We start from the raw sequence: 15,776 nt of genomic DNA on the forward strand, positions 1-15,776 counted from the left end.
CCCTCCTACATTAAAGCTGATTTTCTCAAATGCTTTGCTCCTGAGCGTGTGCAAGTATAACGTTTCTGCATTAAACTCTAGTGTAAAGTAAATATTCAGGCCCCCTATCGTTCTACTTTCATTCATTGAGTTTGTTACGACTCTAAGTTGACAGAAGAACATTAGGACAGTACAGAATCATTTATAAAGCCCATTTGCAGCTCAATGTTTTTTCTGGTTATGCTCAAAATATACCTTCATGAGGGTAACATTCATTTTTGTTGAAATTCGAACATATTGTTTGCGCTAAGTATCAGTGATTGACTCAAAAACCGTAAGATTTGCATTTCCATTTTGCGCACTATCAACTTAACAGAACCAGATACAATTAGCAACAATTTTGTGGTTTTAGCACAATCAATCTATTTTTATACAGTATTTTTTAAAAGCTACATATTTAACCCTTAATCACTCTTTGGGGTCAATATGACCCCAATGGACTTTTCCTTCATTTTTTAAAAATGTTACCTTCATCTCAGGGGCATGAAACTTTGTGACTTTTCCTAAATAATCTATCTAAACATGCACAAAAAAACTGGGCTTGATTTGGTTGTTCTAAAGGTGTGTAAAAAAAAATTTACCTTTTAAGGTCCTTGGGGTCAAAATGACCCCACATTGAAAATGAATGGGAAAATGAAAAAAATGACTTTTTTTTATTTTGTTTGTCAAAAAAATTAAATTAAATCCATTATAAATCTGAAAATTTCTACATATAAACCAAGGTCTGGTCCTAGAGCATAAATAAAAAGTAGAACGAACTTTCTATCTCATACACACACGCACACACACACACACAAACACATAAACAAACACACAAATGTATGTGTTTGCAACAGAGAGCATTTTTACAGAAATTGGCAAATAAAATAAACAAAACTGGCATAAATCTAAAAAAATGTACATTTAAATCAAGGTCTGGTCCTAGAGCATAAACCCAAAGTGGAACGAACTTTCTATCTCATACACACACACACACAAACACACACAAACACACACAAACACACACATGTATGTCACTGCAACAGAGAGCATTTTTATAGAAATTGGCAAATAAAATAAATAAAACTGGCATAAATCTAAAAAAAATTTACATTTAAATCAAGGTCTGGTCCTAGAGCATAAACCCAAAGTGGAACAAACTTTCTATCTCATACACACACACACACAAACACACACAAACACACACGTGTATGTCCCTGCAACAGAGAGCATTTTTATAGAAATTGGCAAATAAAATAAACAAAACTGGCATAAATCTAAAAAAAATGTACATTTAAATCAAGGTCTGGTCCTAGAGCATAAACCCAAAGTGGAACGAACTTTCTATCTCATACACACACTCACACAAACACACACAAACACACACATGTATGTCACTGCAACAGAGAGCATTTTTATAGAAATTGGCAAATAAAATCAACTAAACTGGCATAAATCTGAAAAATGTCACAGATGCAACATGGAACAAGCTTGTACACACACACACACACACACACACACACACACACACACACACACACACACACACACACACACACACACACACACACCACAGTCATGTCATAGTGGTGACTTGTAATGGTTCTGCAAATGTATGTATAATAATTTGCAAAAGCAAGATAATTCAAAATATATCAGAAAACAACAAATTCTAACTCTGACAAAAATACAGATTTTTTATGTATTTCAAAATGTTTAAATAAATATTCACAAAATATATATCAAAGTTGTGAGGAGAAGTTGAAGCATCAAGAACAATGAAGTGAAAATGAATGAGTCTCTATGGCCCTCTATTGGATATATGTGGTCATTGCACTTTCTTTCTTTAATTATAATTTCTAAAGTTTTTCCACAAACCAGCAGATGTCAGTATTCTATCCCTAACACATAGAGCAATGTCCAAAAACTATTTAGATTTAATTAAGATCATCATTTAAGTGATTTTTTCTTTAAAAAATCATTTTTTATGAGACAATTTATGGCCTAGTTATGTAATTGTGCAGTAAATAGGTAAAAAAATTCAAAATATCCACAAAAACACAGCATAAATGTATAGTTGAGAAGTAAATAAAAAAAATGATATATAGTTTCCATATAAAAAATGTATATTTCCTTATGCAATCGCTCTTTAAAAGTTTGGGGTCAAAATGACCCCAAAGACCTTAAGTGTTGTCCTTTTTTAGGAGTGATTAAGGGTTAACTGATCACTACTTGTATCGTTGGCCTTCATGTCCACGGTTACTCGGTTTGGTGTAATGTGAGATTATGCTGGCTAGATTTCTTTTCCATTCCTTTATCAGACTATAGGCTATTGTACTTACCATTTAGAACCACAAACAATTGTAAAAAATAACATTTGTATGTCTTCTGCAAAGCAAATAACTTTATTAAACTTAATTTCGATCTACCTTTCATGCAAAAATAATTTCATAATCCAAAAAGTAACCAAAACGTTACTTGAGTTTTACGTAAAACTCGTAATGTTCAGAGATCTTTTGTATGCCGCACATCGCTCTAATGAAATATTTAAGTGCTCAGAATATAATATTCTCAATGTGTTTTTAAAAGAAACTGAAGGTGGTTGTTGTTGAATACATTACTAACGCTTACAGAAACACATGCAAGGCCTCGAAAAGAGAGAAAGTAATGCAAATGTAACGTAACAAGTCACTTCATTTTTGATCAATGCTGATTGTGGATATTTTGACACATTAAAGAACAGCCAAAGGGTTTTGTTAATGTGAAAATGTGATTTGTAACCACAATTCGGATCAGATTTATCCAGTATTTTCTATAAATTGACTCAATCACATGGCCTGTATGTGTACAGTGTGAAGTGACGCTTTTCTAGTCATAAGCACTGGCACTGGCACAAAGCCGAGAGAGAATTAAATGAGGATCTTTTAGATGGTTTGTGCACATAAAAGGGCATCAGTGTTCCTCTGAGCTGTCTAACACATTTTCCCCATCAGCTCCTTTGCTCTCAAAGTTTTTCCATCATGGTAACAAATATTCCAAACAACAATTTTTCATTTTAATTTTTTCAAAGTCTTCATTATTTAATATTTCAATACATAATAAAGACTGTTACAGACTGTAACAGCTATGATAAGTCTTGAACATCAAATATCCCATAAATACTGAACAAAGGTTGCTGTATGTAAAGCAATGTTTTTCATATGACATACACTGGTGGTCAAACGTTTGGAATAATAGACTTTTTTAACGAAGTCTCTTCTGCTCACCAAAGCTGCATTTATTTAATCAATTACAGTAAAAGCTGAAATATTATAACAATTTGTTTTCTATTTGAATATATTTTAAAATATAATTTAATCCTGTGATTAGGAATTCTAATATCCTGATTTGCTGCTCAAGATTAATTTCTGATTATTATCAATGTTGAAACAGTTTTTGCTGCTTCATATTTTTGCCATCATTCAAAAGTTTGGGATAAGAACGAAGTGCTTTCTATTCATCAAATAATCCTGAAAAAAATGATCAAGGTTTTCATAAAAAATGTTAAGCAGCAAAAAAACAAAAACAAATTCAACATGGATAATAATAAGAACCATTATTAACAATTGAGCAGCAAATTATCATATTAGAGTGATTTCTGAAGGATCATGTGACACTGAAGACTGGAGTAATGATGCTGAAAATTCAGCTTTGATCACAGGAATACATTAGTTTACAACATCAGATAGAATACAGTTCATTTAAATTGTAATAATATTTCACAATATTTCTTAAATATGTCCGTAAAGGTTTAAGTACAACTCAAGCCAAATGTCGTTCCGGTGAGAGACTGTCATTGCACTCATGATGTTTCTGCTTTTGTCAAAAATAAGTCAAAAACATCCCCATAAAAGGGCATGAATGTCCATGTGTTACGCATGACAATCCAAACCCACAGAACTGCCCGTTTCTAGCTTTCCTTTTGTCTCAAGTAACTGTAAAACCTGCGATATCATCTGTAATGAAACAAAGTGATTGCTTCCCTTTCCCTTGAAAATGAAAACTCTTCCAAAAAATAAAACTTTGCAAATAAGTATGATATATATTTTTTTTTCTCCTAAAAAAAACAACATTTGAATATGCCACTATACATTATGAAACTAGAATCATAAAAGGACATAAGATTATGATATCTTTGTCATATCTTCCCACCAAGCGCCTCCACGACTTTCTCAATAACGCTGGAGTCCAAGTAAGCGATGATTCCTCCCCGGTTGGCCCATCTGTCCACCCCTTGACTGTGTGTGTGTGGCTGATGGTATGTGAGTTGAGTGGTGTGACCTGTGACACACTGGCTGAGATCAGACACTCCTCCACCCAGCGCCCGCAGCACCGCATGAGGAGCGCACGAGTCCCACTTGAACGTGCTCCCCTCCGACAGCACGTACACGTCCACCCGACCCCGCACCACACACAGGAGCTTGTATCCCGCGCCCGCCGCGTACATCAGCGATCCGCTGGGAAGCGTGGCGAGCGCGTTCTTCACAGCGGGCCTCTCGCTGGAGCTCAGCAGAACCGACAAACGCTCGCTCGGAGGATTCGACGGCCGAGTGATCGAACACACGTTCACATCTCCGTACGAGACTCCCCAGATGTGCTGGCCTTTCCATCTACAATCAGGACACAATCAGGACATTATGTAATACAGTAACCAAAGTATTGGGTCATGACAGCTTCAATCTTTCTTAATGTGTTTTTGACCCACACTCGATAGCAGTGGTTAAACAATTTATTTCTTCTTGAAATTTTGTGACTCTTTCACATAAACGTGCATGCAACATGAATCTGAAGCCTCTCCGAAACACATCTCTTGCATTAGCCACTTTTGGGCCAAAACTCTTCATGTAATCAGATTACTTTTTTGATGTAATGAGTAAAAAGTAACATGTTACAAGTAACGTGCATGATGTAATCAGATTACTTTTTTGATGTGATGAGTAAAGCATTTATAAATGTACACATTAATATTGGAGTTACTAAAAAGTAATGCGTCAGTTTAAATAATTTGCTTAATTTATTAAACTGATGAATTAAAGTGAAGTGTATAAAAGGTAGACAATGTTTTGACGTGTAAATTTGTGTAGCCTTTCCAAAACGCATCTATTAGCCGGTATGGATATGGGGGGGTTTTTTCAACCGTTCGGAGAATTCCGGACCGAGAACGGTTCATTTTGGTGCTGTGCCGAACCAAGCTCAAGTGGGAATATAACTGGAACCGTTCGGCCAGTCGGTGCAAAAGCAGCTATTGATTGTATTTGGGTTCAAATTCACATAGTTTTCACGAAATTCACCAAAAATCAACATTTTGTAAAACAGTAAAGAGTCAGGTAAAAACAGAAAACCTTCATTAGAGCTGGTCAAACACGAATACATGAGAAATTATTAAATTTAAGACTCAAGGTTTACTCAAAATTGAAGAATATTCCAGGCAAAATACTCAATTTCTTCATTTATTTGAGTTTTATAGTCAAAAAGTCTGTGAAATGATGTTTTTGGATCTCTCAATTACTATTTTGTTGCAGCACTGAAAAGAAGTGTGAGAAAACCAATACTTTTAAAGCTTGGGGACCAGATGTAAAGCCAGTATTTACACAAATAATGTTAGATACTATTTATACTTGGTTGTAGTTATTTGCACCCCAGTATGGAAAGTCACTACAAGTAGTTTTACTACAAGAATGTTTTAATTAGTGTCTGTGCAGCTAATTTTGAACATTAAAAAAAACCAGGTCAGTTTGACCCGAATATTTTTAAGTAGTTCTTCATTTCTCATATTTGATTTTTTTTTTTGTCTCCGACAAGCTACAAAAGCGGTTTTCTGTTTTTACATGAATCTTTAGAGACTTTTTTGTCAAATTGACCCATTGGTTTGCATGTAAAACCGGCCCGGTATCGTCTTAGTTTAACATGGTTGTGTGTGTTTCTCCGACGACCTCCTGAGTTCTCTTTTGTGGACTAAATAAAGACCATTTATTTTGGATACTTCTTTGTTTGTCGTGCATTCTCTACAACTCACTGTGACAGATATGAAATAAGTAATAATTGTAGTTCTTGAAACTCTTAATCAGTATAATTTCTCCATTCTCAAATACTTTAAGACTTAAAATTCACTGTTGGATTTTTTTTAATAAGTGATACTTAGAGATTTAATTAAGGTCTTTATTTATTATTGTGATATTTACAAAGCGTGTAATAAACCCCTTCAGCTGTGACTACACTTACACACAGTAAAGCAGCACTCTTACCCTTTACCCGTGGAGTCTTTGCGGTTGAACGGCTGGTTTATGACACCCATGATTGGTTGGCCAGTGGCTCGTAAATAAACCCCAATCAGAACCAGAGCACACGGGAGTCCAGAAGGACAAAAGCCTTCATCCGGCTCCTCTTCCTCTTTCCCTTCAATGTACTGACTTGTCCCGTCTGTTCAAAGAAAATCACTAATTGATAACCTGAACAATTCACACACTGAGAAAAAATAAGGCATTGAACTTTTGTTTTCCATTCTACAGGTTGAATTGTTTCAAAACAAGGTTTCCAGTGTCAGCCACAGTTTCTGTAGTCATTTTTCACATAGTTTTAACATGACTATCTCCTGTACGTGCCTGCAACCAGTTCTGCAACTACTGAACAATGACACCTGATCAGTTAAACAGTTAAGTTAATGAGATAGTTCACCCAATAATGAATATTAGCTCATGATTTACTCACCCTGAAGCCGTCCTAGGTGTATATGACATTCTTCTTTCAGACGAATACAATCAGAGTTGTATTAAAAAATGTCCTGGCTCTTCCAAGCTGAGGCCGTACGCACCGACTTACGCCAAAAGAGTAACACTTGAACTTGACACACCACGTAATGATGAACGCGGTTGCCCAGTCCTGTTTGTTTGAACAGCGAGAGGCGTCAAAGCTTACGCTACTCTTACATCATACATGCGTCACTCTTTTGGTTGATATTTTACTTAAACCAACGCAACGCTTCGCTTCAAAAGGCCTTTATTAACCCCTCGGAGCCGTTTGGGACACTTTTATGATGGATAGATGCACTTGTATGGACTTCAAAAAAAATTTGTGCCCATTCACTCCCATTATAAAGCTCGGAAGAGCCAGGACATTTTTTAATATAACTCTGTAAATCAAGGGAACTTTTTGGGTGAACTATCCCTTTAAGACTAAAAATCAGATGACTAACTTGTTAGACTAGTCTAAGCAGTTACAGTCTAAGCAGAATGCTGCACATGTAAAACTAAATAACTAAGTTAAACAAATTATTTCATTTTATGGACAGAAAATAAATGCATTACCGATGGGATCAATCCAGATGCCCACGTCGGCTGGGCTGATTGACAGCTGCAGGGATTCGGCTGTTTGGTCTCTGAGCTGAAGGTCCTGATGGATGGCTTTGCTCAGGAGGGACGCGGCGGTTTGATCCCCATCCAGGACTTTAGCCAACAGAGCGGTCGTGTCCTGTTCCCGAGCACAGACCGTCACAGTAACACTCTCCCCTGATGGACATACGATCACAGTTTATTCCATTAATGCATTGACTAGCTCTGAGTTTGAGTGTTATTTGCCATCACAGAAGCATAGTTTAAAAAAATGTTTAAAATAGCTTGGAATCAGCAGTTAAATAAAAAATATAATAATAATAGTAATCTAAAAAATAGCTTGGAATCAGCAGTAAAAATAAAAAATAAAATAAATAAATCTAAAAATAGCTTGGAATTAGCAGTTAAATAATAATAATAAAAAAATAATAATCTAAAAATAGCTTGGAATCAGCAGTAAAAAATAAATAAAATAAAAAATCTAAAAATAGCTTGGAATCAGCAGTTAAATAAAAAAAAAAACATGGTTTTTTTTAATTGTTTGGAATCAGCAGTTAAAATCGTTTCAGAAATTTTCTAAATTAGAATAGAACTGCATGTTTTTTAGGTAGCAACGTTCTTATGAAACTACATGGAAACATCCTAAACTGTAAATTACCATAAAACCTATGACTTTGCTATTCAAATTTTGAAAATTTTTTTTTTCCTAAATGATAAACCTCAAGTTTCAGCCAACTAAATGATTATGCAGATGGCCTGAATGAAAATGCAAATTCTCTCTCTAAAAGTAGGTGGCACTTATGGAAAAGTAGACATATGGAAAACACACTTATGGAAAAATGACCGCAGTTACTCCTGTGCACAAAGCATCTCTGCGCTACTTTATTAGGCACCATACAGAGAGAAGATGAAAAGAAAAAGCAATTAGAATTTTTCTGAACATTCACAGATATACATAAGCCCTCATAAATAACCTCCTTTCAAATTCCACAGAAAGGTGATGAGTTTGCAGGTATGAAGACAATGACACGTTATTCCCAGGCATCTCGTGAACGCCTCAAAACAGACATTTGCATTACTATCTCATGCTAAATATTCTTTAGGTCCTCCAATATCCTCATACTCCATAATGATATCTATGATTCTTTTTACTATCATCTCGAAATTTGCCTACAAGCTGCTCCGGCCACAACCTCCCCACTGGCTTTATCCCACCCATCTGATTTAAACATGGTTTGCATAACCTCAAATCAAATCCTGGCATAAGCCATATGTATTAGTATTATCTGGGGACCTCGTGTGATTTAGAAATTACCCATTCGCACGGGATAAGCGAAGCCTGTGATTTTACTCGAATTTACTGACTTATCTCCCGGATATGATGTCAATAGGCTATTGCTTGGAAATATTTTGTCGTTAATATACAGTACAGGTCAAAAGTTTGGAAACATTAAGTTTTCTTATATTTTTGAAAGAAGTCTCTAATGCTTATCAAGGCTGCGTTTATTTGATCAAAAATACAGAAAAAAAAAACAGTAATATTGTGAAATATTATTACAACTTAAAATAATAGTTTTCTATTTGAATATACTTTAAAAAAATAATTTATTCCTGTGATGCACAGCTGAATTTTCAGCATCATTACTCCAGTCTTCAGTGTCACATGTGACATCCAGTCAATCACATGATCCTTTAGAAATCATTCTAATGTTCTGATTTATTATGAGTGTTGGAAACAGTTCTGCTGCCTAATATATTTGATGAATAAAAGGTTCAAAAGAACTGCATTTATTCAAAATAAAAAAATATATAAATCTTCTTTACTACACTTTTTATCAATTTAACACATCCTTGCTGAATAAAAGTATTGATTTCAAAAAAAGAAAGAAAAAAAAATTACTGACCCCAAATTACTGACCAGTAGTGTATATTGTTGTTACAAAAGATTTCTATTTTTAAAACATTTTTTTTTTTTACTTTTTATTCATCAAAGTATCCTAAAAAAGTATCACAGGTTATGAAAAAATATTAAGCAGCAGAACTGTTTCCAACTTTGATAATGAATCATCATATTAGAGTGATTTCTAAAGGATCATGTGATGGACTGGAGTAATGATCCTGAAAATTCAGCTTTGCATCACAGAAAGTATAATAAATTGAAAACCAATTATTTTAAATTGTAATAATATATCACAATATTACATTTTTTTTTTCTGCATTTTTGATCAAATAAATGCAGGCTTGACGAGCAGAAGAAACTTCTTTCAAAAACATTAAAAATAGTAATGTTTCCAAACATTTTGGCCTGTACTGTAGGTCTAGCTGTATGAGATATCATAAACAGAAGAATGTTCCTCACCGCTGCCCTCCATGTCATCCATCTCCATCTAATCATTCTTTTTGTTTTTGCTCTTCTGATGGCTTTCTCTTTCTGCAAATTGTATAGTTGTATGGTGTATAGCGATATGACCCAGCACCCAAAACACTTTCAAAACACTCCAACGCAGCCTCCATTCTTCACGAAAGATGGATAAAAAAGTGCACAGGAAACAAAAACCTTGAAAAAATTATAAACGACCCCGCCAAATCACAGCTGATTCGCACGGGACTAATATCATCACAGGACCTCGGTGTTCGGCGAAATATGGTAGGTTATTAGCGGGGGAATTTTTACTTTATAAATGACATGGCCGATTCGCACGGGATTAAGATCACAGACAACCTCCGCAACTATTACAAATGACTAGAGGTCACCAGGTAATAGTTTTCTATTTGAATATACTTTAAAAAATAATTTATTCCTGTGATGAAAAGCTGAATTTTCAGCATCATTACTCCAGTCTTCATTGTCACGTGACATCCAGTCTATCACATGATCCTTTAGAAATCACTCTAATATTATCTAACCTCCGCAACTATTACAAATGACTAGAGGTCACCAGGTAATACTAGTCCTGTGCGAGTAGGGCTATACACACCCCCATGAGTCAGGCTAAAAACTGTGATCAGAAACATCTGCTTGAGTTCGGTGTAAACAGTGTCTGTGACAGCACTTACAAAGGTTTTTTCCTGCATCATGCATCTTTCTTAACAGGGAGTCCCACAGGGCTCGGTACTCGGACAATCCTATGTTGTCTACAACCGAATGCTTGGATCCTTTATGAAATCATATAGTTTCTTATACCACTGCACACCTCAACATACCGTACTTCAACTCAGATTTTAACCGGTTTTAACGTCCGCATAATTTTATCTGATTCTACTTTTCCAAATAATCATCTAAACAACTTCTGCATGCAAAGAAATGTTAATTATATTGTCTCACAATCCACATTATGCCAGCTTTCCATATTTCAGTTGAGTTAAATTCACTATGAAATGGACAATTCTTGTTTTTTTTTTATGGAATATTGCAGCATTTATTATAAATTATTTATTTGTGCACATTTTTTTTTTTTTTTAAATGCATGTGCCTCGTAACTTTAATCACTTTATTTTTCAGTCCTGTTCCCCATGTACATACTATGTACTTATTATAGTAATTACAATAACCGGATAATAACTAAGTAACGTACTGTCATGAAGTGCAACCCTTTCAGTGACATCTCTTTTCTTCTCTGATCACATGTTTATGGTCTACGGTGTTTACTGGCGCCAGCCCAGGGCGAGGCAAACTGTCAATCACATGAGATCCACCAACAGCAAACCATCCAACCAACTCCCTATGGGCAAAACCAGAATCCGTTCCACTCGGATACACGGAAGAAAAACCATTGCATGTCTTCCTTTCATGCTGACTTAAAGAGTCAAAGATCAAGTGCCACAAGAGCGGTGAATGACATTTAATTATAATTGCAATATGAAATCCTTTCAAATGCAGCACAATTAAAAAAATGACAGGGTAACTCACCAAGCCCGTTCTCAAACTTGTTTGACTCCTCTCCATGAATAAAGCCTGTCAATTCTGGAAACTATAATTATAAAGCAAGAATGAAGAATGTTTAGCCCTCAACAGAAACTGATCAGTTTAATTAAAATGAATTTTGATCTCAATGAAAGCTTTATTTTTAAGAACCTGGGCACAAACATCATGGCGAATCATTTCCTGTATCACCACGTCAGCAAGCGTCTTGAAGTCCTGGACGAATTTCTTGTTTTTATCAGCTCCCGTCTTTTCCTGTACGAGGAGCTCAAAAAGAGACTCTTCTTGGCGACAGACGCGAGCCACATTTGCAGCTTTTTCTGCCACGCTCAGGAGCGACCGCAGCAACTCTGCCATACTGGAGACCTGCGAATCACAAATACTCAGCTGTGGATACATCTTATAGTCATAATGATGCTGTTCAACCCCTTAAGTGCCCCCCCCATAACCATTTTATGTTAACCCATAACCCATTTACCACATAATGGTTTTGCATAACCATTAAAATGCACATTCTGAACTTAAATGGTTGTAATTCAAGAATGCTTTGGAATATAGACGTAAGATTGGACTTGTTTTAAAAAAGATAAATTAAGTTATACATTTTGAGTTTATGAAAATGTACTATGTAAAAATGTAATTCTTCATACTTTATATAAAATATATATATTTCAAAACATGTTGTACTCTAAAAGAAAATCAAAGCCAAAAATCTGGACAAGTTGTGTTCCTAATTTTAGGTTGATATCTCAAAAAAAAAAATTTTTTTTTTAAGTATGTCAGTTTCAACACTAAATGGGTCAAGAGAAAATAAGGTCAAGCTTCAAAACTATTATCAACCTAAAAAAAGAGCTCCAACTGGGACAAAAACTTCAAGATCACGACGAACACCCGAGGACAATGACAGACGAGATGTCTTTGTGCACATCAAATCACAGGAAATGCCTCACAGATGTAGAACACATGAGTTTACTGAGTGTCTAAGACATTTGATAAGCCATCATAACACTGAAGACTAATTTAATGTAAAGTGATTTACACAGTGAGTGTATTGTATGAATGTACAAATGCTGCTTGTTCAACTTTGGACTCAAATATTGGGAATGGTGCAAATAAATGCAAATAGACATGCAAATGTATGACATCAATACATAGTGAAAATTATATCAGGATATACTTAAAACGATATTTTAATGATTACTTTAAAAAGCAATTCACAGCTGTGGTGAACGAATATAGACATTTTTTCATAATGTTACACTGTTTACGTCACCTTTACAGACACGCAAAAACAAAGACACAGAACCCAAGTACGTATACATGACACACACACACACACACACACACACACACACACATCTGTATAGAATCACTTGTATTTGTATTATTGACTTGCATTATTATTCATATTATTGGACTTGTATAATTACTGGATAGACCTAACATTAACAAATAAAGTAAACACATAATAATTGCAGCTCATACCGTTGAAATGAATCCGCAGTGTTGTCCTCGAGTTGAAGTCGCGCGCTTCCTATATGTCACTCTCTGAATCTGATCCTGCTGTGTCTGAGGGCGCGCGCACACATCATCTCAGAAGCGTGACCTGCGGATTCTTCTAACTCAAGATAACGGAAACGCCTCGGAAATGAGCGCATTTCCCCGCCTTTCCACTGCACACGTCACTCGCATACGATTGTCGCATTCGCCCCCTAGCGGCAGTCGTGAAGCAAAGCAACCCTCGGCTGTATTCACAATGGTAAAATGAATGATTTTAATTAATGTAATGCATGCATGCATGAATATATCCACACAAAACAAATGACCCTCAACACATCTAAAATAAAAACACAGTCGATTTTATAGAGCTAATCAATAAAAATATTGATTTAATAATTATAAAATAATTATTTCTGCCATAAATATATCAATAACCTTTACAGAATAACGTTAAAGAGTTAAAATATTGGTAATCCTAGTTTCGCGCTCATTGTTTTGATTACATCACATCCGGTCGACAGGTTGCATACGGTCTCTTTTTTTACAGTCTATGGTCTAGCCGCAGAAGTTCAGATATTTCAACGCATCCGAAGCTCAAATCGGATCCGAAATTTCCGCATACGCAAATGATCGGAACATAGCCGTTAAATACGGCGGTCTATAGGAGTGTCGTAACTCTGTTTTTCAACGGCTCTGGATCGGAACTCCACGCATCTCCCGTACTACTCTCCATTGGAAATGAATGACTTCCGGTCCGACGGCTGTCCGCTGTCATGCCATATTAGACATTCTCTGGTCATGTCCTGTGCATAGACAGTAAAAGAAAGTAAATGCAGTGGAAAGGCGGCTTCAGTGCAGGAAGAGGAGCTCGTTCATCAATACCGCCCTCTGCAGAAGACGAACATGCATTTCAGTCTGATAAACTAAGCTTTAATCAATAATTCCGCTGCAACAACCAGGGACGTGCAGAGAGTTCCTCTTCTTCTGGTGTTTTATGGCGGATTGGCAAGCCAACGTAAAAGGTGCATTACCATTATGTGGAAGAATTGAAAGAAATCAACGAGGGACAAATATAAAAATAAAAAAATAAAAAGACAAACAACAGCTAAATTCTATTCAGTGTTCCCGTTTTTTTCTTTTTTGACATTTTAATAATAACTCTTCTTGATTGTCTTGCCTCGTTTCCTAACAATAGTCTACTTTTATTGATGTCCCATCCATCCTAATTCTTGAATTAACTGTCGTCTCTCCCTTACATATTATATGCTCATCAAGGTTGCATTTATTTGATCAAAAATACAGTAAAAAACAGTAATAATATGAAATATTTTTTCAATTTAAAATAATGTTGTTGTTTTTTTATATATACTTATAACCTTTGATACTTTTTCAGGATTCTGAGTTTAAAAAGTTAAAAAGAACAGAATTTATTTAAAATAGAAATCTTTTATATAAAACATACACTACCGTTCAAAAGTTTGGGGTCAGTCATTTTCTTTCTTTAAAAAAATAAAATAAATACTTTTATTCAGCAACAACAATGTGAGAACATGAAAATATACTTTTTAAAGATTACTTTATTAATGGGATTCATCAGTTAACTCAAATGTATTAAGTGCTTGAAAAGCTAAGCTATATTTTTGCAATGTATTTAAATAGGGTGATATCAGGCAAATTAGGCCACTTTTTGGTTAATCGCTTAAATTGGGACATTAACAAAAAACCTGTGTTCATATGATTAATAAGGACTGTTTTTTAAATATTTTTGTGTTGAATTGATGTAATAAAATATAATTGTTCAGGCCCTAGGGATTGAAACATAGCTTTCCCACATTTTTTGAGCAGTGTTCAGGTAAAATGGGCCAGTTAAACTGCAAAGTGAAACTGAGACATTTCTGATAAAACACATTTAATTATTTTTAAATTTATAATGTAACAGTGTAATATTGCATTTAAATTACATTAAAACATCCATTTCAATCAGTTTCTCTCCCTATATTCACCTAATGCTCCTCTTATCCTCTCCTATGTGCCTCTCCTCTCCTTTCATATCTTTTCTGTTTGACATGCTGTCTGAAAAACATAACTTTACATTTAACACAGCTTAAACTCAACTCAGAAGGTGGCCCATTTTAACTGAAATTAATGGCCCAATTTTATCTAACACGTTCAGGTAAATTGGGCCAGTAACTAAAAATACCTTTTTTATAAAAATCTGGATTATTTAGCAACATATCAGCACTTTATCTGACAGAGGCCATCAAGTCATAGGGTTATGAATCATTATTTATAAATGTCCTTTTTTTTTTTTTTTTTTTTTTTTTTTTTGATTTATCAACCTTATTATTGAGAAGTAAGATTTGATATGTCAGGCCACTGACCTTGATTGTTTCTGGTGTGGTCTCAAAATGAGGCATTGCCTCGCCCCGTTAGTAACCTCAGACCAATAAACTTATTTGCTAAATGTCAAGTACTGTTATAGCAATAGTTTGAAATTATTTGCAGTCATTGGCTGTTAACTTTTAAATTGATACGACACTCAAACCTTAAATGGCCCATTTTATCTAATGGCCCAGTTTGCCTGATATCACCCTACTGGTGTGAGAAATGTATTTTGTATTTTATTTTGATATATTTGATGATAAAGAATTTGTACTTTGTAACAAAATACTTTTTTGATGTATTTGTGCCCATTTCTGACTCTGAGGAGGTGTATATCAATCTGAAGTGAAATTGGTCAGTGGGAAAGAGTTTTCTTTTTATACCGATCTGAATTGACCCTTCGCAGGGAGTTTGATTGACAGACGATCTGACCAATCATAATCCGCCATCTGCCTAATCCGCCATTTTTGTCCGACAAAGCAGTCAGGAGAGTTAGTAGATTAAAGGTACAATATGTAGTTTTTTTGCTTTAAAAATAGCAAAAATCACTATATCTATGTTATATATATTTTTTAGTTGTGTACTTA

The 15,776-nt window shown here is 35.0% G+C and overlaps 1 protein-coding gene across 1 annotated transcript; it reads right to left on the minus strand.

Annotated features, from left to right (window-relative positions):
- Window positions 1-3,944: 3,944 nt before the first annotated feature.
- Window positions 3,945-13,699, minus strand: inpp1 (inositol polyphosphate-1-phosphatase). The gene is made up of 7 exons (XM_079856774.1): window positions 13,484-13,699; window positions 12,793-13,052; window positions 11,461-11,673; window positions 11,296-11,356; window positions 7,362-7,562; window positions 6,303-6,477; window positions 3,945-4,667 (listed from the first exon to the last, which is right to left on the minus strand). Exons 3-7 carry the CDS (start codon window positions 11,662-11,664, stop codon window positions 4,196-4,198), a joined length of 1,113 nt encoding a protein of 370 aa, XP_079712900.1. The 5' UTR covers window positions 11,665-11,673; window positions 12,793-13,052; window positions 13,484-13,699; the 3' UTR covers window positions 3,945-4,195.
- Window positions 13,700-15,776: the final 2,077 nt, after the last annotated feature.

Source organism: Squalius cephalus (assembly GCF_949319135.1).
Source record: "Squalius cephalus genome assembly, chromosome: 22".
In the NCBI taxonomy this organism is placed as follows: domain Eukaryota; kingdom Metazoa; phylum Chordata; class Actinopteri; order Cypriniformes; family Leuciscidae; genus Squalius; species Squalius cephalus.